The following is a 24812-nucleotide window of genomic DNA, read 5'->3' as shown; positions in this document are numbered from 1 at the left end:
TTTCTCTCTATATGTAAATATGCTTTAATTTATTAATATTAATATAAATACATTAACATATATTATATATACATGTATATTTTAATTTATTGATATTGATACACTAACATATAACATTGAACATATTTCTCTACATATGTTATTGAATTTATCTTCTTTTATCTTACTTGCATGGCAAAAAGTTTAAATATTTTAATATTTATTCTTATCAACTTATTTTCTTGAAATTCTTAAATAATTAAAATATCTCTATTTGAAAAAATAATTTTTGTCTTAACGATTATTGTTTAAACTTGTTTAAGATAAAAATTATTTTTTCAAATAGAGATATTTTATAATAAAACTATTTTCCTTCGTATATACATATACATTTATCTTAAAATCCTCAACTTCTTGTAAAAATTACAAAAAAATGATGTAAGTAAAAATAGCTATCTTATTTTGCATTTTACACTTGTTTTGTTATTGTCATTATGTTACAGTAAATATTTTCTCAAAAATTATACTTATTTTTTATATCTTTTAAAAATTTTTGTCCTTTAAAATTTTATTAAACATATTCAAAAAGGCTTACGTGATGCAGGAAACTTGAACAATGTAACCGACGCCATAGCAAGTGATAAATTGTTTGATAAATTGTTAACTAATTGTTAAAGAAATGAATTAAAATGTAATATTTTAGATTTATGTTAAATATTTTAGCTATAAGAGAAGGCGTTAAAGTTTACTATATACTATATTCTCGCTATTGTAAATAAAAAATTCATTAAGCACTAAATACTTGCTTTTTTTTCTGTCGAAGTCCATCACAATAAAAAATAATACTAATAAGTTATGAATTATAAAAAATACAATATTATATGTATACGATTATTGATAATATAGAGATAAAATTTAAATAGATTTTTATAAATTTTCATTTTATGCTTATAATTATTTTCTGTCGTAAACTATTGAAACATGTTTAGCGTTTCCGGATGTAGAAGGTCCTCACAACTATTAGTTCCGTTGTGTCTTAGTTGACTTTAATGCCACGCGAAACCTTATCGGGATTTGAAAACATTCGTGACCTACCCCGAGAACAGGGATTACACTGTTTGCGATGTCAAAGAGTCAGCAGCCACTCGCCAGGAATTCTGGCGCTATGCCAATCGCGGAAAAATAGGTTATCGATCAACCCCCTCGGTCTTGGTAATAACTATAGGACCCCCTTTTTCTCCCAAATCCAAAAGGAGAGAAAGAGAGAAAGGGTTAGAGATCCGCGTCTAAATTATAAAAAGTGGAAATCTTGGGCACGTAACCGCAACTACCGTCGTCGAAATAAGCGTCATTAAGTGTACATACAATCATAATACAAAGAACCAAAATCGTGTCAAGAGTTTTATTAATGCCTTAAATTTTATATATATATATATATATATATATATATATATACATACATACATACACACTATATACATACATATGTATTATTTTATAATATATAATTTTACAGTTTCTTATATAATTAATTGTTATTATTATCATTATTATAAAATTAAAACTACAAAAAAGTAAAACAGCGAGAAAAAATATTTATAATTCAACATACAAATAAAAAGTCATATATTGATTTAAACAAAGTAAAATATTAATCATTAAAATATTAAAATATATTATGAGAGATATTATTAAGAACGTATATTTTTATTACATTTTTCTAATACTTGCAACAGCAATAAGTCAGTAAAATTTAAACTCTCTGAGTCAACGAATCGCTATTTTGGGTAAAACTAAATAAGTTTAGTGCGTAGCTGTTTTCCACGTGACAGAGATACACGGTACTCGAGATAATTTGCGCAGCGATTAAACTAAACGGAGTGTCTGCAAGTCAAGTGTAACTGTGTACACCTTTATATAATCTGTGTACCAGCGTTTATTAATAATTCAGGGTCGTAGGGAAAATGCATTACCTAGGAAAATCATTGCTTCGTCTTATGGGAGTAAGTGAAGGGCATGTTTACTCTTATATTATCGCACAGACCGAGTTTCTAGAAGGTCTATCGCAATTTTCCACCGAACGCCTTCATGATGTTCGTTAACTTTATTTCCTGATAAAATGCATTCCTCAATTTATTTTCCGATAAATCAGAGTCCTCAATTTATTTCCTGATAAAATGCATTCTACTTATTATGGTTATACTTTATACTTCTTTTATAGTTCTGAAAGCTCGTGGTATAAAATATGTATATCAAATTGATAATAGATATTATCCTAGGTAAACTATGTAAAACTCGATATATGCCCGAAATATGTTCGGCACTTCGGATATCAAGCAGCTAATTTCGAACAGAAAATAATTTTGCAACTCAAAAAATAGTTTTAACAAATATCGTGCACACTTTAAGCTCGATGAATTTTTGTATCCTATCTCATTCCATTACTTTAAAATCTGTCGAACTTTTCCAAATAATTAAAATTTTTACTTCTCTCGGATTTAACGATTGTTAAATTTTTAATATTAATTTTAATTTTAATTTATTTATCAATTCAGTATAATTTTCAAACAAAACATAATAACATTTAACTATCATTTCAAGGGAAATACATTCTTTGTTGTTCTTTTGTTTATTTTCATCTTCTTTAATATAATATATGAGATATTGTTAAATTATCGATCAGTCTTTCTTTATATAGAATTCTTTACCTCTCACATTAATCAAGTTAACATAATATATAGTTGCAGGAATTATTTATTCATTGTTAAATAATCTTGTTACTTTTTGCGTGACATAAAAATCAATGAATGTTTTGCGGACAATCCCGTTATCGACAGTCATTTTCTAATTTTAAAACCGTCAAGGATCAGCTACTGGTATATGAGAAAAACATGCTTTTAAAACGATGATAAGCGGAAATACGTTTGAAGCACGTAACGGCGATACATCTATTATACGGCCTGATGCTGTTAAACATTCACAACGTTTTGCAAGGCTTCTACCGCGCGTTTACCGGATATACGCTGATAAACGACACTACCCGAAAGAAGATACGCATACAAAGTGACTCGACGACACTGTTGGCAGATAATGTAATGCCAGATTTTTCGACAAATTTTCGAAGTCAAATTTTGTGGAAAATTTTAAGACAAAGAAACCTGTTTTTTTTTTCAACGTACATTAAATTCTTAATATTAATTATATATATTTTGTAAAAATAATCAAACACATGCATTTTTAAAATTAAATTTCTTCGCAAGGTTTAGATTATACGAGAAATTTGATTTCAAATCAATATCTGCGTTTGATTAAACACAATGCGATTAAATTCTCGCTCATACACGTGTTCAGTTTGAATCAGCTGATGAGCTGTCAAATTGCATTTGCAGTCGCACCGCATTTTCGGAAGGATAGCATCATCTGGTGTCGGTGGAGGAAACTAAAAAGCTTACTCTAAGGATAAGAAATGAGAAGGGGCACTCGTCGAAAGTCTTACCACGCACACACGATAGATATCCACATTATCGATCTCCCATGGTAACTCATGGGTACTCACCGAGTATAACAGTCGGTAGAAGCGAATTCTCTCATCGAGCGTATCCCAAGACCGATGACGGCGACGTGCGAACGTGGCGGCCGCTTCGACGACATATGATGTGACACCGGAGCACGTCTTCTCGGTCGTCGGAAGCAGGAAAGCGACGCGCGCGCGGGGCCAGGCTCTCGTCCGCGATCCCTTGGAGTGAGGGAACGGGCGAACAACACGAACGACGGTGAGTGGGGCCCCACGCGCAGTATGGGCATAACCTGTTGGACGACGGCACGTTGTAGCGCTGCGATCCATCGCGGTGGAGCCCACGACGGAGCGATTACGGCCGTCAGGTCGTCCGCCGCACGGCAGACACCGTGATGATATGAATCTGCGGGGACGATCGCGTTGAGAGAGAAGAGCGACCAGAACAAGAATCCGTCATGTTCCACTACCTGCATCTCAGGAGTCGTTTTCTGCAGACCCTGATCCTCGCGTTGATCGGCCTGACCTTCTACGCGTATTATCGTACTACCGTTAATGATGTTCGCCAGTACAGCTTGCTACGGAACATCAGTGAGTATTTGTAATGAGAGAATTGCATTGCGATGACCTCTATTGCTTTGACTTCAAGCGAATAATTAATTTAATGATTAAGGGAAATTAAGTCTAGATAGCATATACAATTCTATATAAACAATTATTATATTATTTATGTATCTATAAATTTGAATTGTTTAGAAATTCTTGCTTTTTATTTTTGTCAAAGAAAATGCAAAAGAAATTGCAACATTTATTTAAGATTTTAAGATGTTAAAATTAATCAATGTTTTTAAATATATTTAAAATATATTTAAAATTTAATTGAAATTCTTCTCCAATTGATGATTGCTCAAAATTTCAGGTTTGCCTGTGTACCAAGAAGGCCTCCATGTACATACAAATCTCAGTGTGGACACGCGGCTGACAGCAGCAGCATCCAGGAACTCCAACTCGGACAATGTGTCTTTGAGTCCATATATAGCACACAACGCGAGCAACAACTCCGCGATTCTTATCACGACGCTGTCAACATCCTCCAGCGCGCAGTCCTCCGCGTCGTCTTCCGCGAGCACATCAATCAACTCGAAGCAAAGCGCGAACGAGAAGCTTCAGGTGGCGAAAATTCAGGTGGTCAACGCGACCAGATCAGCGCCGATCGCGATTCGCAATGACTCGGCGCGCGCCATATACGAGGTCGGCCATACGGTACCGATACCTGAGCGCTGTCCAAACCTCGGTAAGGAAATAGAACTGGTGGTGATCGTGATGTCCGCGCCGACGCATCTCGAGGCTCGAACGGCAATTCGACAGACCTGGGGACACTTTGGCCAGCGTAGAGATGTGAGCGTGCTCTTCATGCTCGGCACTACTCTGGATCCTAAAGTCGAGGCGATCTTGCGAAAGGAGCAGAACATGTACAATGATGTGATACGCGGTCGCTTTCTCGATTCATATTCGAATCTTACGCTCAAGACTATCTCGACATTAGAGTGGGTGAACACTTATTGTTCCAAGGTGAAGTACCTGTTAAAGACCGACGACGACATGTTCATCAACGTGCCGCGATTGCTGGCATTCGTTAACAAACATGCAAAGGATCGTAACGTAATATTTGGCCGACTTGCCAGAAAATGGAAGCCAATCCGGAATCGCAAGAGCAAGTATTACGTGTCACAGGCACAGTTCCAGCAGTCGGTCTTCCCGGACTTCACTACCGGGCCGGCGTATCTGCTGTCGAGCGACACGGTGCGTCGTTTATACGATGCCGCTTTAGACCAGACGTACCTGAAACTGGAGGACGTGTTCACCACGGGAATTGTCGCGCACAAGCTCGGCATCAGGCGCTCCCATGCCAACGAATTCCTGAACAAGCGGATACAGTATACCCCCTGCAACATCCAGCGTGGCATCAGCATACACATGGTCAAGTACAGTGAGCAGTTCGATCTCTGGAAGAAGCTGCTCGACGGTAAGAGCAAATGCAAGTGATAACTATTAGCGAGGCCAAAGGCGACGAAGGTTCTACGCTTGACCCTGGCGAACCAAATGGTACGATCGTTACCGCCTTAATGCGATTTGAGTGCCCGGTTAAATGCCAACCGGCTATAACCAGCCGTCGTTTCACCTCATATACGTAGTCATACACGCGCGTGAACACACATATACATCCGACTCGAACTCGAAGACGAACTCGGTGACACGCGTATAAACTGTAGTCGGAGATTGTGTGTCGCGGCACGAGAGACTTGGAGATTTCGCCGCTTAGATTTTTACACGATGCACCAAACGTCTCACGACTCAGACTTTTCTCACAGGAGTCGAGAATGAAAGTAACCTTTATCTCGAATGAGTTTGCTGTGAGATGGAATTTGTAGTTTACATCTCTTTTGAAGGCAAAATATAATTTTATAATTAATTCTATGACAGAATTTCTTTTCGAAAAAAACATTATTTTATCATAGAGTTAATTATATTTCGTAATATAGTAATTTTATTTCTTCAAAAAAAGAAATGTTTCTCTTGTATCTCTTTTGAAACAATTATAAGAATATTATAATTTCAATATTTTATAATTTTCTCGACTCCTGATTCTTTTTTATATCCCGGTGCTAAACTCCCATAGATACAATCGCTCATGTTTTTATGTTTGCATATTTAGCGGCAAACACGTGCATCTAATTTTCGTTCTATTTTATGAACTATATTCCATTTTACATGTATAAAATCGAATCGATTGCTAAATATACGAACAGAACATGGGTCAATATTTTTATTGTATAATGTAGGGAGAATGCTCTTCGTATAAAGATTCCCAAGAGATTTTTTTGTATAATTGGCAATCTCGTTGCGACTACACGTGTACTCATACGCATCTAATCAAATCGGTTTCAATGTCTAATTAGCTATAATCAGGTCACAGTAACGATATGTAGTAGTATGTATTCACATATCCCGCGCTTTCTCTCAGTGAGAAGAATCTGAAAGCATTTTCCTGGACGAAAAATCAATATTTCTCATTGCAGTGTCATTTAACATTTATATATATATATATATATATATATATATATATATATGTAGTATTTTTGACGAATATATATAGTTTCTAGCAATTTGATTTTATTTTAAAGAATTTTACTTTCACAAAAATCAAGGCCGCATCTTTTATAATTATTAATATACATTAAATATTAATTATCGTAAAATTGAGAAAAATATATTGCTTAGATTTGAAAGGCCTGTTTTATATAATTCAAGGAAGAAGAATTTATATTCGTCGAGGAAATTGTATCTATAATGACGGGCAAATTTTTTTTCCATTATTTTCAAATCCAAATAATTGAGATATTTGAGTGGACGGAACGATATGGTAATGTTATCGAAAAAAAATTAATAGTTATTAATTTTATATTTACTCCACGATTATCAAAAATAAATCTGCGATCTGTAATAATTTCACATAATTACCAATTTATATATTACTAATTTTAGATTATTAATTTTATCATACGTTCACGTTCACCCGACAATCTCGGTTAAAATCACTCGACCTCGCACACGAGGAACAAGTAATTTCATCGGTAGGAATATACATTCGAAAATGGCGTGATTTATGTAATCCTAACGTTTCGGCGCGCGGATTCATTTCCTGCAAGAAAGTTTAGCCGCGAGGAGTTCGCGAGGTTGTGCCGATGTGATGTGCGCATATTGCATCAATCGAGCGCGATACCCGAGGCGTAAAATAAATGTGTCACGATGAATGGAGTGGCCCCGGAGTACCGGCTTCCCTCCTCCGCCGAATATTATCTAGTCATCGTCTAGATAATGCGTCGCATGATAACGCGGGCGAAATTGTGCGCTTGATATCGACCATACATACCTTCGTATATGTATATTTGAGGCATTCGTTATCGCATTTTTTTTTCATTTCCTGCGGAAGTATCGTAATATATATTTCCGTTCTCGGTGCCATACGTCCGAAGCATATACTAGAGATTTTTGGATCTCCCGAAACGCAATGAAATATACAAATATAATGAGCCAGAACAACAGAGTTAACTGTGTTCGAAAGTCCTGATTATATAAGTAAACATAATTCAATCATTTTCAGATGAGATCAATAGCCTTTATTTTTTAGTCATTTTCTTATTATTATTAAATAAATAATTATCTGATTTTGAAATTACTGTTAAATATAAGAATACGCATCTTAGTTATTTCATAAATATATTTTTATTAATATTTATTAATATTAATTTTTTATCGAAGAATTATTATATTCATTTATAATCCATCATTTTTCATCCGCTCATGCTAGCCACAATTATTTTTATATTTTATTGCGTCGGGGGCTTACTTATTGTGTTCCTAATGCGCATTTTGTTTAAAAAATCTATTTTTGTATTATTAATTGTAATCGCTTTTATTTTACTATTTTTTTACTTTCTTTATATCTTTTAAATTCGCCAAAAAATCAATTAAAATTGAACAACATTCTGAGAAATATTTTATCAAAGCTAAAATCGTAGTATGATAAAAAAATAAACTCTCGTCAAAACATAAGCGCACACTTGATTGTATTTTAAAATTATTTTACATTTTATTATTATACAACATACTTATCAATTTTATGTGTTGTGTAATACAAAAAACATTTGCATACGTAAAATATATAGAAAATATGTATAAATCAAGATACATGTATAAATTAAAATTATAAATAGAATTCTAACTTGAATATTGCGAATTATGGATCGTCTGTGAATATATTTGATAACTCTTAACAAAATTTAAAACGCGTCGAGTGTTTTTTTTTACGAGAAAGAGGGAGATTATCTTCTGCTTTTTATTATACTGCGAATTTAATTAGAATTCTAATCTCAGAATCGATTTCAATCTCATTGAATAAATAAGCAAAGGAAGGGTGTGTTTTCTGCTTCTCTTGGGTGCCGTGAGAACGCTCGCTCGAAAAATCATCGCGCGAATCGTCGCGAATTAATGAGCCTCGAAGATCAGGTCAAGGCTCCTCCGCTCGATTGCGACATAGCACGTAGTAGTCCAATTGTGTCCTTGGCACAATTTTTCGCCAACACGTCGAGCGAAGTAAAGGGACTTTTACGTGCGATAATCGTCATCGTTTATACCGGGATTAAGGAGATGTTTTTCCAGCTCGATTAATTAGAAGATTGCGACGTAATCTTCTCTTCTCCTAATCTTCTCATGCGGGAGAAGATTGCGCGGCGAAACCTCGTTTGACCTTGACGAAGTAGGATATCTAATACGAGAGATATCATTTACAAGTCTGCTGTATTCGTTGGCAAATCAATACAATTTCGTTTCCACACGAGAAACTTAGTCTCTTGCAAGAAAAGACGAGAAATAAAGAATAAGAAATATTTTCGAACGAAGACGACTAGATGTTTGCATGAATCATAAGCCATTATACGTTGTGCTATAAAAAGATGATTTTGCTCACGCGAAATATGTATGCGCATTCATTTATTTATGTATCGTAGGGAAGCACGTACACGAATTCTCGAAATAACGGATCGATGCTGCAGATTTAATATAGGCAAATCTCGCGGGGATTTCGTCATCGTCGCAAAACGGATCGACAATCGACGTTCTCGGAATCAAAAAAAAAATGCGAGTTAGAGTCCTTTAGTTTTGATATAGTACACGTACTTACATGTTTTAGAGAATCTGCAATATTGTATCATACGTATATACGTTCTCTCTCGCTCATGATAGGCACGTCGCACGATCATTGCGTATCCGGAGATAACAATTGTCGCAGTCGACGTAACGCACGATCGTGCAACGGATAATAATTTATTTCCATTCCTCTCTTTTTCTCCCTCTTTCGCTCTTTCTTCTTTTTTTCCTCTATAATACCGGTAAGCTAAGCTAGCTAAATGATTTGCATTTTATTTTTGTATATATCTGTTATGTGTATTATATTGTAGAATGTCTGCAAATGTGTGATTCATTATTCATTCATTATTATTACATTCATTATTCGAAACAATTGACGATTGTTTCGATTCGAGATGACTGATTAAGCTGTCGATCATCTGGTTCGAATTCTTCCTGGTTTAATTTTTGCGCGCTTGGCACGATCTTTTTTTAAATTTAAGTAAACGTTTAATTGTACTAATTATTAACGTTTTATGACAGATTTTTATTTATAAAAATATATAGGAAATATACATATATTATATGCATATTTATATAAAAAATTGTAATGTAAGTGCGAGCGTGAAAATGTGAACAAATGGACATTTCTCGAGCTCGTTACACTTTTATCGCATTGTGAAATATACAGCAACGCAATTCGCGTAGGACATCCGGTATGGATTAAGACGTACGAGTCAATGAAATTAACGTTCGCCTTGCAAAACGAAAGCAAGGTGAATGGATGAACTAAATGCGTATGTGTAATTCAAACCCGTATATGAATAATTGCGTTAAATAACTTCTCTAATTTTACAGTACATCAGACGTTGAGAGTCATCATATTAAACGTAATTATTTTCTTATTACATTATATAATTTATTATATTGTAGCAATATCAATTCTGTAAAAAAGAGAAAGATCCGCGAGAAGCGCATTTTGATTTTTAAAAAATGTAAAAAAAGCACTTTATAAAAATTTATAAAATATCTCTGAAAAATATTACCTGAATTCCTAAATTAAGATCTAGAATACTTTGTAAAGCGTACATAAGTATTTTAATTCAAGTTAAATCAAAAAGAAAATCTTTTTCTTCTCGTCGATTTCCAGCGACGCGTCGAGGAAAGCGTGTTTTAGCTATATTTCTTATGCGAGACTGATGTTTACGCGACATTCATAAAGTGATTATATGCGTTATTCTTTATCCATATCATCATCGCAGAGTTATGTGTAATATTTTAAGTTGCGAAAGAAAAAGGAAAAAAATATCCGTTTTTACGCACATCTCGCGCAACGCGCCGCACTTTGCGACGTGTCGGCGACTTGATTTTTCATACGATTTTACTTTAACGATCAATGAATGTTGTAAGCATTTAAAGCGATGTGAAAAATCGAATCGCTCCGAAGCTCATGGAACAAAAAGCGGCCTGATTAATTTCCGCATTTCATGCGATCGCTTGAGATCGTGCGCGTTCCAGAACTTCGAATATATTTTTTATTTCGATATTTATAGCATAATATTCGGATGTGACAAGTGCTCAATCGTCGTTTGAGGAATATAAATTCTTTGCTCATACTTATGTGTATGTTTCATTATTTAAATCCTGTTTATTTTGTTTCAGAAGGAAAGAAGGAAAAAAGGAATCAATCATAATCCTAATCAATTATATTTTATTGAGGAGAAATTGTTTATAATTTTTGGATATTTTTTTCCCAATTTTTAATTATTTCTAAGCATATGTTTACACTTCAGAAATCTCGATTTTAATTTTAATAATATTAGTATTATTTTGCAGAATCGGATTCTTTCCGCAAAAATTTTCAGAGAGCAACCAGGAGTTTTTCTCACAATGTTCTGATATGTAACATATACATGATTAAATCTCGGTAATTCAAATTTAGATGGAGAATTCCTGGAGAGGCATTAATATTGCATTAGTCCAATTGCGTAACTCAGTTGCAATTTATTCATTTAATTCGCAATCATCGCGTTAGGCCACAAGAAACACCTCGTCGCGTCGTCATCGCACCGTCATAAATACATTCGCAGTGCAAAGGACTAAGCGGTCGATTCGCGAACTGCAGTGGCATTATCGTTGGATCTCGTAACGAGCCGACAATTTATATGATTCTATTATTTTAAGCGTCAGACCAGAACCGCGGCGCGCTCGAACTATTGCTCGGTGCACAATATACACATTAAAGGCAAAGAGATTAATGTAATTTACGGCATGGCTATCTTTCACGGAGAACCGTATATCAGGATTATTCGTTTGTCGTCGCAGTCATAAGCGGTAATTTTAGTTTTGCGCATCGAGACTCTCTTAACGGCTCGCAAACTTCGATATATTTTTTTGCCACGTGTCCATCTAAACGAAAGATTTGTTAAAGTAAAAAAAAATCTTTTCGAAATTATACATTCGCTCGCAATTTTATCATTTTAATTTTTCGCTCTCAAGAATAATTTGCAACTTCGACTAATATTCTTCTTGCTAATTAAGAATATAATCTCACGTATGTCATTTCAATTCTTTTTAATTATTCCTTGCGGTTTCTTTTTTTACCAATAATGCGGGTTTATGGAAAATGAATAAAGAATATTCACATTGTATTGTGTAGAAAGTGTGCATATTTTTTGCTATCCGACATACTTATTAAAATTAACCGAAAGTGATTTCAAGTTACTTTTATCGAGATCTTATAGCGAATCTGAAATAAGACACTCAAGCGTACCAAAAGCTTCATCAAGGATCTCCGATTTATCGTTACGTAACGTTAATTCTCCTCGAGTAATTACGGATGAACACAGATAGCGGCATAAGTGGTTTGCTCCGGATGAGAAAGAAAGGGATATAATCGGAGCGGGGCAAAATAAGAAAGGAGCCGACGCGGAAAAAGGCACAGGGAGAGCGAGATGGCATAGTTTGCGCAAACCGCAGTAATTAAATGCAAATACGGCGTGCTGCGCTTGGCAAAATTAATATTTGACATCTGTCGCGCAACTCGGTCGGGTCGTTCCTCCTTCGAGGAATCGACGATTGCTGCTGGTGCTGCTGTTGCTTCTGCTCTGCCCGATAATGAGCGGAAAGTTAGACGCGCGCAATCGCTGTCGACAAATTGGATAGACTAAAAACATTCTATCCGACGATGGGAAATTAACAATGGAGAAATCTCTTTCTCTCCCAATCCTTTTCAGCAGCGGCGGACGGTGAACTTATCGTCGCCAGTGGAAAAAATAACGGGATCAAAGATAATTTATCCGACAAAACTGCTTTATGTATAATCTTCAAAATTAGAATTAATTCAGGATTAATTTTAAATTTTAAACTAATTAAAAAAACAAATAATTGATTTAAGAGAATGTTTAATTTCTATTATTCTTCATTTTTTATGAATGGATAAAATTTATTATTCTTAATTTTTTTATTTGGAAATGTAATGATATAATATCGACTTACATATATTAGAACAGAAAAGGAACTTAATTTGAAAATACATATATATTCTAATTTATATTATAGAATTTAATCATCTAATTTTATCGAGAAATTTAATCGAAAAAAATTATAAAAAGAATAACAGAAAGATGTTAACATTTTTAAACCATTTTTTATTCTATTAAAAAGTAAAAATATATTTTATAATCTCAAAGAATAAATTCTCTTATCTATCTTTTTTATAATTCAGAAAATTGGAATAAAATAATTATTTATTTAAGACACTAAAAAATTAAGTTTTTTTGTATATATGTATATATATGTACACGTATCTTTCCTTTTAATTTATATGTTATTAATTTATTTTCTGACTCTCTTAGTATTTAAATATTAATTATTTTTTCGAGATAAAGAAGAAAGACTTTGAATCTCCAAAAGGAGACTAGTTTATCCTAGCTGTTTTTTTCATTTCTATTGTGACGTTTATATCCCGGATAATAGCAACGATAAGAAGCCGATTGACTGACCGCGATAAATTTTTTCATGTTTCGTCATTCAATACGTATCCAAGACTTGCTATTAAGTAAAAGTAGTTCAACATGATGGATTTCCATTTTTTTATGTTTTGTTATATGAAAAAAGTAGATGATGAATTGTGTTGATGGAAAAGTCTTAAAAAATCGAAATTATATTTTCCAAATTAGAAATATTGAATCTTTTCTTTCTATAAATCACATATATATTCATATCTCTAGTTTTTTTATATTTATTTTTAATCTTATAAAATTAATATTAATTTAATTGCATTTAATAATATTGCAATTAATAATATTAAATTTTTAATTGCATTTTATATTTTAGAGCGTATTTTTGTCAATATGACATATTATAAATTTTATTTTGCGGCAGATATTTTAATGGAATAAAAAATATCAAAAATGTAGAAAAGAGAGAAGTTATTATCATAACTTTATTATCAAATTAAGATCATTTTTGACAATTATATTATTGCGCTTAAAATTGTAAGTTGCAATTGCTTTTAAAATATAAAAATTATTTATTATGTTTAAAATATAAAATATATGAAAATAGAAATAGAATATTGTCATGTATCAATATCCACTGCAAATTGCAGTTAGCACAGCGACGTATCGTGACAAAATAACGTTGTATAACAAAATATTATAAACAACAATAGAAATAAGCGAAATTGTCATCTATCATAATTTTTAGACTTATTGTCAAGCGGAAGCAATTATTGTGTCCCGATCATGAAATATACAAATTATATGCATCAAGCTCGTTTCTTTTTTTCATATTTATATCCGATTATTGAAAGTATCTTCGCACTTTGAAAAATTCTAGAAATTTCTGAAAATCATGATTTTTGGAATTTTGTGACACTTCTTTGCTGATCGTATATTCTTCTAGATTGTTTTGTGATTATATTATTTTAAGTTTTCATCATTAACCGATATATCATTGATAAATTCTATTTCTTAATTACCGATGGTTTATAATTCAGTGTTTTGATATATCGAAGGAATGGTATATAGCTTTTAATTGCAACAGACTATACAGACAGAGAGAAGACTGAGAGGTGTCATGGTCCCCTTTTAGGTTATTTCTGAAAGCGATACACTCTCTATGAACATTAAAAACGTGGACGCGAACTACAAAGCTAATGTCTATGAATGTTCTCAAAGGATAACATATATGTTACCCTCTTTTTAATATCCACAAAAAGCGTATCGCTTTAACAAATCAAATAATACTTCTCAGTCTTCTCTCTGATAATATAAATAATATAAATAAAAATATAAATTTATAATAATTTATTATATAAATATATTATTATGTTTCTCTTTCCACGCTATTATTTATTTATTTATTTAGCTCACTATAAGTCAGTCTTTTAAAATGTAAAACTAAATATTGTAGAATTTGACTTCGGAAAAGCGCGGAAAAACAATCGAATAAATCCAAATAGCATAACGAAAGGTTCCGTGATATCAATTGTTTAATAAATAATCGTTTAATAATTAATTTATACATTAAAATCTAATACTCTATAATTTAAAATTTCGCGTATATATGTAGTACATAAAATATTTTGGAGAGAATCAATAATATGTTTAGCCTTGACAGCGTATAGCGAGCGCGCTATTGTTTACATGTCACAGCTTCATCATCATTCGCACGGAAACATTTGAACAATAAAGTATTGTACATGTGCGCGAAATGCTTCATATATTATCGAATTCTTTTTTCAATCCGATCGTGACTAATATTACAACAAATTCGCTATAATTATTATAATTAACGAATATTAGTCTTTTGATTAAATTTTTCTAGAAAGCAAGTATAAATTAATTATTAATTAAACAATAATTATATCATGATTTTTCATTACTTTAATTTTTGATCTTAAGATTTGTATTTTATGCATATACTATGTATATACGTCAACAATATTAGCGTCACCCGCTCTGTTTATTATTGCTATATTATTAATTTTAATCTCGTATAAATGTTGCTCTTATGATATAATAAAGTTCGAATTTCATGTAATTATTCCGCGATTAAAAATATCATGCAAAATGTCTCACGTATTCAAATATCATAATTAATCTACTAATCGTAATTAATCGTGTTTACGTGGATGAGTGCCACAAGAAAACACGAAAATAGGGAGAAAAAAAAAGAAAAAGCATTTAAATTAAATTAAATTAATTTAATATTCCGCGCATATGTGTATGCTATAACATTTAAAATATTTTCGTAACAAATTAATAATACCGCATCCGATCTTTACAACATATAGCGCATTAATATTTACGTGCTTTGGTTCTGTTATCATTCGCGCAATGAATTCAGACAAAATAAATGATGCGAGAAGCTTTGTCAAATTCTTTTTCTAAACGCGATTGATTTAATAAATACATTAAGAAATAATTTGATCTGATTAATACTTAATTTCATATATGCTAAATAATACGTAAAATTACGTCGTGACGATAGATCTCGAAATGTATATTACAATTGTGTACAATTTAATCGAGAATCGATTAAATGATAGGAATACAAAATAATCACTTCGATCGTTGCGATATTTACGAACAATAATTATTATTTTAATAATTAGAGTCAAATAATTAAAGAATTAAAATACTTCTACAATTTAATATTCCGTTTGCGTATATTTTATAGTATATAAAATACTTCGGCAACGAATTATAAATAATATTATGTTCGACTTTGACGATGTAAATAATAGCGTGCTATAGTTTGTACGTTATGGTTTTGCTATCATTTGTTCGGTGACATTCGAGCAGTAAAGTAACGATGGGAAATGCTTCATATGTTAATTGTTTAATAAATAATTGTTTAATTAATCTATAAATTGAAAAATTTTTACAATTTAATATTTTCATGTATAATAAAATATGTTAAGGCACGTAAAATATTACGAATTATCGATAACACTCGATTTTGGCAATACAAACAATAGCGCGCTATTGTTAATATATTACGGCTTTATCTTTCACACGATGATACTCGAGCGATAAAGTAGTGGTGCGAAACATTTCGCATATTGTCGAATTTTTTTTCTAAACACGATTACGATTAGTATTGAAACATAATTTGATATAATTACTAATAATTAAAAATAATTTAACTTATGATAAACGTCATGAAGATGTATCGCAACGATAAATCTTTATTGAATCGCAATCATTAATTACTGCGAAAATTGAAAAAGGGAACATAAAAGGGGAAAAAAGAAATTAATTTTATTGATCTTTCGATTATTAATGGTTATTATAATAATTTCTCTAACGATATTTATTAGAATTAAATAAATTTTGACCAATTGAAATATCGCGATATATTAATAATGTTTATTAATAATTAATTTGAGAATTTCAAGAAATAGAATATTTAACAAAATTTATTTTATGTTATTTATTTTATGAAATATTTCGTCGATGACGAATTACTATTACGTGGCCTTCATTCTTTGTGACGTAGGGCAATGTTTACACGGTTGCCTTTGTGTTCTTCGCGCGATGAGACTCGAGTGGGAGGGGGAAACAGAGCCGCTCCGTATGTCGCATTATTTTTCGATCATTCCTCACGGTTACTTCGACTTGAATAAAACGCGAAGAACGAAGTGCGTGATTTTATATAAAAATATATATTTCAACAAGATTTTAAGAGATAAATAATAGGAATTATAAATTATCTTCTCCTTGTGCGATCTTTATAGCTGGTAATTTTTTTAACGATACTTGAATTCGATTATATCTCGCGATTTAAATTTATCATCGATTTAAATCAAGTTTATTGAACATTTTCGAATGAAAACGATCCGCATAGATAAAATGTGAATCGTGAAATCAAATAATTTATAAGTATTGAAATGTCGTCATCAATATCGTTTATTAATAATTCTAGAAATTCAAAGAATAGAATATTTAACATAATATTTAACATAACAATTGTTGTGCTAAATTTTGCCAACTCGAGACAGCTTATTTTTAAAATAAAGTTTATGACACATAGATTACGGATATGCGAATCTCTAGATGGACTAAATTATCGTTTAATTTTAATTTTTATCCTTTTAAAAAAATACTTATTTTCTCAATTATTTTCTCCGAAGTATCATAAACTTTAAGCCAAGAATAAAGTCCAATCTCTAGTTGAGAAAATTTTGGATAACAAGCTTATGGACACTTGTCGATACTCTTTATTTTATATTAAATATTCATCGAATAAATTAACTGTTCGGCTTTCACACACGGTTTGGCCTTCGTTCTTTGTAACACAATGTTTATACGGGAACATTTTTGTTGTCATTCGCACGATACAATTCGGAAGAGATGCGGCAAAAGTCGCTTCGCATATATCGCATTCTTTCCATCATTTCTTACGGTTATTATAAATGATTATTATGAGACATTGTTATAAATAATTAATATTTGATTTCTCACTAACTAAGTATCTCGTGCAACTTATATTTTTTTACTATAATAAAGTTATAATAGAATAAAGTATCAGTCTCATGTTTGTCGAGAGTGTCATTCAAAGCATCGTGCGATTGTCATATTCTGATTGATTGTTGATTAATACATGTCCGAACATCATAATTAAATAGCGTTTTCGCGAGTGAGTATTTTATCACTGCCCTGAAAGAATAACAGAAAAGGAATACATTCAGGTACTGAAGTTTCATTAAATTATATAATATTAATATAATTTATATAATATGTGATTAATGAATAATTAATTTGCATTAATAATATAATCGATATAAAATATAATATAATATACAATATAAAATACAATCATAGCACGTAAAATATTTCATGACTACGAAATTATTAATAATACAATGTGTTCAACTTTGGCGACGTAAACAAAAACGCGCTACTATATCTCGGCTCTCAATTCTATTATCATTCGCACGGCGACTCTCGAACAAAAATGTATGTAATAGCGCGAGACGTTTTGTTAAATTCATTTTCTAAACGCGATCGCGATCATTATCGAATAATTATTTAATATAATAATATGATTAATGTGTAATTAACTTTTATGAATATATAATCGATATAAAATATACAATCGATATAAAATACAATCATAGCACGTAAAATATTTCAATTATGAATTAATATCATGCACATGATTTAAGGATTGCAATAATTTTAGCAATAATTATTATATTAATAATTTTCACATTATTTATCGTAACATCTTTACTTTTGTGAATTAAATTTCAGTTTTCCTTAACTCTTGTTCGAAGATAAGATCGCCTTGTTCGGCGACACTCGAGCAAGATAGTGGTGCGAAACGATACTCTTCGTATATTATCGAATTTATTATTAATTGAACAATTATCATGATTTTCAATTAGATTAATCTTTCGATTTTATAATTTCGCGTATATATTTGTCAAAGTACGTAAAATATTTCGAACAGACTATAATACAATGTTTAGCCTTGACGGCGTATACAATAGCGCGGTAATGTTTACATTCCGCGGTCTTGGTATCATTCATACGGCGACACTCGAGCAAGATAATAGTGCGAAATGATACTCTTCATATATTATCGAATTTATTAATTAGACGATTATCATGATTTTCAATTAGATTAATCTTTCATTTTATAATTCATGTTAATATAATATTAATAAAACGGAGCATTTGTAATGAGTAGAGCATGAATTTGAAACTTTATATAAATATCGAACAAAAATAGTATTTCTCTCGTATCTTCTTACGATATGTTAAAAAGTGCATTTCTCATGTAATTATTCCGCGATCGGGAGTGTCGTGCAAAGTGTCTCGCGATCGTTCCATATATAATTAATTATTATTATTTGTATTTTCGGAAGTGAATGTGAGTGCCACCAAGAAATAGCAAAGAACGAAAAAGGGAGAAAAGGGAGAAAAACATCGAACAACACATACGGAGCAACAAAATATAAAATGTAAGTCATTTATAAATTATTTATCATTCATGTTACTTTTAGACATATTGCCTGTTCCTATTTCACCTTTTCGAATTTATTCTTAATTATCATCTAGCATATATAAAAAATATTTCAGTTTTTATTTTAAAATATTCCAAATAATATAATAAAATATTTTTCGTGTTAATTGATATTTCAGGATAGTTCAATATTTTATAAAATATTTCACAATAATGTAATTATTATATACTTTATATATAAGAATTAGATATTTTTAAATAGACTGAATTTTTATTAAAAGTTTATATTCAAGATAATGCTTGATAATTATAATTTACAATATTAAATATCTGTTTGAAAGGCAAAAAAATTGATTGCGCGTAATAATTAATTTTACAATCAATTAATTAAGATACTTAATTTTATTAGAAAATAGATTTATAAAAATATTAAAATTGAATGTATTTGCATTTAATTTGTGTTTGCGTAATGATTAATATTCGCATCAGATGTTCTATATATGTAGCATCCCGAATTTTTCCTGACCTAAATAATCCGCGCGGACTGCTGAGCTTAAATACTCCACGCGGACTCAATCGATAGCCAATAAGCATAGTTCCTCGATCCTTAAATCCAATAGAAAACCCGGATTTTGTCACTCGCGTCGTATCTCACGTCTTATTCGCGTTTCTTCTCGCATCCTTGTCGCACTCTCGTTGCATCCTTTTCTTTAATTGCTTTTAAAGGGCAAGCTCGAGCGAGCCTCGACTCGGCCTTATCTTTTGTAACTCGATATGATCATAAAAACTCGATATGAAGATAAAAACTAAGCCAAAATAATACCGATTTTCATGTCCGCCTGTCATCACTTTCTTATCGCGTACAAGATTTATGTCTCAATTTAGTTACACACAAATTTACTCGCTCAAATGTATTTCATATATTTCAGTTACTTACACACTCGTTTGTACGGTGTAGTTTTGAGCATTTTCTTTTTAAATTCGATTTATTAAAGGTGTACTTTATATATTATTCATATACATATTACAATTAAAGCAATCAATGTCATCTGTATAAATGTTTAGATATACATATATTCTTTTGTTTTTTAGCTATAAAATATTGTTGTAATTAACGTACATTAATTCATTGATAATTTCGATTTGCATTTAGAAAAAAATATATTTAAAACATTTTAACTATATCTTCTAAAAAATTATTTGCAGATTTTAAAAACATATTTATTGTTCTATATAAATAATTCGCAAAAAATGTTATAAAAAGACAATGCTTATTTAAATGAGAAATACGCTGTATTACATTTTAATCAATAAAAATTTTCATTGATTCAGTTTAAGATAGTATGTTTTATATATACAATTAGAGACAGCTATCCAGATTGCTTTTATCTTTCGGTCGACATTTCGCATATAAGAACGGAAATAAATAATAAGAAAAAGAATTAAGCAGTTATATATTAATATGAACGCTGTTGCAAATCTAAGGAGCAGCAATTGTGATAATAATTATTATATATAATATATACAATATAATATTATATATAATATGATTATTATATAATTTTCTCATTGTTATTTATTATTCTAACATCTCTGTGAATTAGATTCCAATTTTTCTTTATTAAAGAAAATGATCGTCGTGTACCTAATCTTTTATTCAATAATATTCATATAAGTAGACATTACAATGAGAAAAAAAATTTTATTTTAACTAAATGCTTACATACTTATTTCGTACATGACGTAAAAATCAGAAGCGCTATGATGAGTCAGATTACATCATTGAATGATATATAATGAATTCCACACATAAATTATATAAAATTATATATAATATAATTTTCTCTCTCTTTCACAAATTATATTATGTCATAAATTTATATAATACAACCCCCCCACGGGTACACCTTGACGTGGTGGGGTGGCTCAGTACTTGGATGGTGCCTTGAGATTTATTTTAAATTTTTTTATTTGAGATAAATCTCAAGGTGTCTGAATGGGAAGCTAAGTACCCTTTCGCATCGTCGGTGCCGTCAACGTGTCGCGGACGGCAAACGCTTCGTCAACGCGTCGTGTTTTCGCGTTGTAATATTCTCGCGTCGTCGCGTTTTCGCGGAACTTTTGGACTTTTTCATATAAAATCCCAATTTCATTTATTGTCACAAGTCTCTACTTCCGATGCCAATTAACTGGGATGTACGAGTTTGCACACGTTGCTCTGCGACGTACACTCTTGCTTCGTGCTTCGTCAAGTAATTCGGCCCGAATTAGTTAGAACTCGATCGATTGCTCGGAATGGTCTTCAATGGGTCCCTTCTCTTTGCTCGTCTACAGCCACACGCACTGCGTGTGTTAACCCTGTCGAGGAGTCGAGTGGATTCCCCTAGGCATGATTTTCGCTCGGTAAAAAGGGTTGCCTCCCCATTTTCTAAATTGTTAGTTGTAAGCATTTAAAAAATGTGGGTATCCTCTTCTTTTGCCGTCTACCAGCCTGGTGTAGCCATATCCTGCATTGCGGGAAACTTCGTGTTCCGGGCGAAGCACCTGAAATCATGCTTAGCGGGTCCAGGTTCGATACGAGATAGGATAATTATGCGCGAAAAAGAGTTGGTGCTTCATTTTCCTCTATTTCCGTCAATCGTTTCGTCTTCTTTCCGGTTTGGGCTTAATTCTTGCTCGTTGTATCGTTGCATTCCCGACCTATTGACCAGAAGCGGATTCTCGTAAGTGAAATGGGATTTTCGTTCGTACCGAAACCGGGAGTGCCGTTAAAGGTATATACATATTAAGTATATACATCGCGCGATCAAATATAAAATTTTTAATCGCATCGAAATAGTGCGGGAGTGCCGTGCAGTATCGCGCGTAAAATAACGAAAATAGCGATATAAAAATATCGCTCGTGAGTGCAGGAGTGCCGAAAAGTATCGCGCGTTTAAGACTGAGAGGAGGAGGAGGCCTAGGAGAGGCATCGGGCTCCAGCAGAGCAACTTTCTGGTAAATAATTTCTCTATTTGTAATTATATATTAAATATTAAATATATTTATTATATTATAAATATATTTATTATATTATAATTTAAATTAAACAATTAATCGTGTAATTTGATTTTTTATTTATATGATTTAAATAAGAGGAAATTAAAGATAAAGATTTTTAAATAAAAGCTATAATCTTGTAAAAATATAAGCTTTTATAAAATTAGTGAAGATAGAGAATTATTAATAAATGTTCTGTTTTTTTTAATTTTATAGAATTATTTTATTAATTTGATTATTATTATACAGATCATATATATATATATATATATATATATATATATTATATATATATATTATATCGAATATAATTCAATGCATACAATAATAAATTTTTGAAATATTAATTATTTTAAACTCCGCTACAATTTGAATCTTCTCTTTATATGTTATAGATCGACGCAGCAAACCTGACGGTCTGAGAGGAGGAGCGGGCCAGGAGAGGCATCCTGCACCAGCGGAACAACCTGATGGTATTATTATTTGTATATTACCTATTATAAATTAGTTTGATTCACTTATTCAAATGATTTAAACAAAAAAGATTGAAAGAAAAAGATTTTATATATAATTTTTTTCTTTTTCTATAGGATTTTATATAAATCCTATAGAAAAAGTTTCTATTTAAAAAACACTTTTTTTACAATATATAAAATTATTCCATATTTATATACTTGTTTATTATTGCTCGTATCGAATATAAAATTTGTTGCGTACAATAATAATTGAATATAATAAAAAAAGAATATATATATATATATATATATATATATATATAATAAAATATTAGTCATTTTAAACACTGCTAATTTGAATTTTATATTTGTATGTTACAGACAACGTAGCTTCGAAATCGACTCCGCTGTTGCGCATCAGTGTCGGTGAGTCAAAAACTTTTATTTACTTTTAAGGTAACGAATTTGTGGAGTTTGTAGATGTAGATTGTAGATATAGATTGTAGATTATAGGTTCGTTACCTTAAAATAAATGGGCTACAACAAATTAAACAAATTACATTTAATATATATACATATATATATATATATATATATATATATATATATATATTAACTTTAATACATATATTAACATGAATAGTTCTTTTCAATATATAGTAATACAGCATTTTAGGAATGCAAATTTAAAATTAAATAAGTATAGAAAAAAAATTTTTATTTTTTATCAATTCTTTATTACAGTCAATTATTTATTTTGTTTAATAAAGAACATGCTATTAACTTTATTAATATTTTATATAATAATTTGTTTCTTTATAACATGCTGATTTTATTTTAATTTTTCGTAGTCCATCTATTTATGTAGTGTAGCATATCAAAAACTTTGCTTTGACTATTATAAATCTAAGTTATTGGTTAAGTAAATCATATATAATATTTTAAAAAATTAGTGAATAAGTAAGTAAATATAAAAATTTATTTTATTATAAGTTTATTATAAATTTTGTTACAAATATTTTATATATATACGTATAACATAAAAATTTCAATCAATTAATTTTGATGGATGAGTTTAGTATTATATTAGTTAAAGCAAAGTTATATTAAAATGACAATGGTCGTTACATATTACGACTATAAATGAGCGTAAAATTATGCTCATGCGAAAATAACTTGCAACGAAAGGAGTTAGTCTCCTTTATTGACCTTAGAGAGGTCTCTGAACTTTTTGGCTAAAAGTAGCCAAATTAAATATGGTCGTGATCCAGTGAAAGGTAGGTTTAACTGATCCGACAAATTATTTTAAATGAGATGAAGAGGATGACCAAAATATTGGTCAGAAGTAAAAAAACGAAATATACATATGTATTACTACGTGCAATAGCACGCAATAAAATAAACGCGTAAAATAAACGGGTCCGACATAAAATACACGTTAACATTTAAAAAATAAATCAAGACGCGCAAAATAAATGGAGACAAAAAGGAAATAGGTTCGTGAATCGTGTTTAGGGGACATTTCCTAAATCGCGGATTTAAATAATCGCGGATTCTTGCTGGCCTAATCAGCAAATTATTTTATAAAACTGCTACAATTTTTAGGATCGGTAGGGCTGTTAGGATCGGTAGAACTGTTAAGATCGGTAGGGTTGTTAGGATTTGTAGGATTGTTAGGATCAATGTAGGGCTGTTAGGATGGATAGGGCTGTTAGGATTGATAGGCCTGTTAGGATCGATAGGCCTGTTAGAATCGATAGGGCTACTAGAACCGATAGGGCTGTCAGGATTGATAAGGCTATTAGGATCGATAAGGATTGTTAGGATTATTAGACTGTGAATTGTTAGACTGTAGTATTTTATATAGTAAGATAATTACTATATAATATACTATAAAGCTTTCCTTTATTGAAACATAAGATATAATTTAAGAGCGCAAAATTGTATATTAATTGTATTCTGAAAAAACTGTATAATCAAGATTGATGTATAATGTTTGATATCATTCTTGATTTTTTAATAAATATTCACATTGCATATATAATGTGAGTTACATGTAATGTGGATGTTTAATAATTTGATTGTGTTGTAAATTACGTTTTTATATATACGAATTATATTATTAATTATATTAATAATATAATTCGTATATATAA

General features: G+C 31.0%; 1 protein-coding gene across 1 annotated transcript; it reads left to right on the top strand.

Annotated features, from left to right (window-relative positions):
* The first annotated feature begins 3391 nt into the window (after positions 1 to 3391).
* LOC105252668 (beta-1,3-galactosyltransferase 1) lies at positions 3392 to 5961 on the top strand. Its single transcript, XM_011260168.3, has 2 exons — positions 3392 to 4084; positions 4413 to 5961. The coding sequence occupies exons 1-2, from the start codon at positions 3952 to 3954 to the stop codon at positions 5537 to 5539; spliced, it is 1260 nt and encodes a 419-aa protein (XP_011258470.1). The 5' UTR covers positions 3392 to 3951; the 3' UTR covers positions 5540 to 5961.
* Positions 5962 to 24812: the final 18851 nt, after the last annotated feature.

This window comes from Camponotus floridanus, unplaced genomic scaffold (genome assembly GCF_003227725.1).
Source record: "Camponotus floridanus strain SB8 unplaced genomic scaffold, Cflo_v7.5 scaffold66, whole genome shotgun sequence".
NCBI classification, from domain to species: domain Eukaryota; kingdom Metazoa; phylum Arthropoda; class Insecta; order Hymenoptera; family Formicidae; genus Camponotus; species Camponotus floridanus.
Note: the sequence above shows the minus strand (reverse complement) of the source record. Positions and strands in the feature narration are given on the sequence as shown.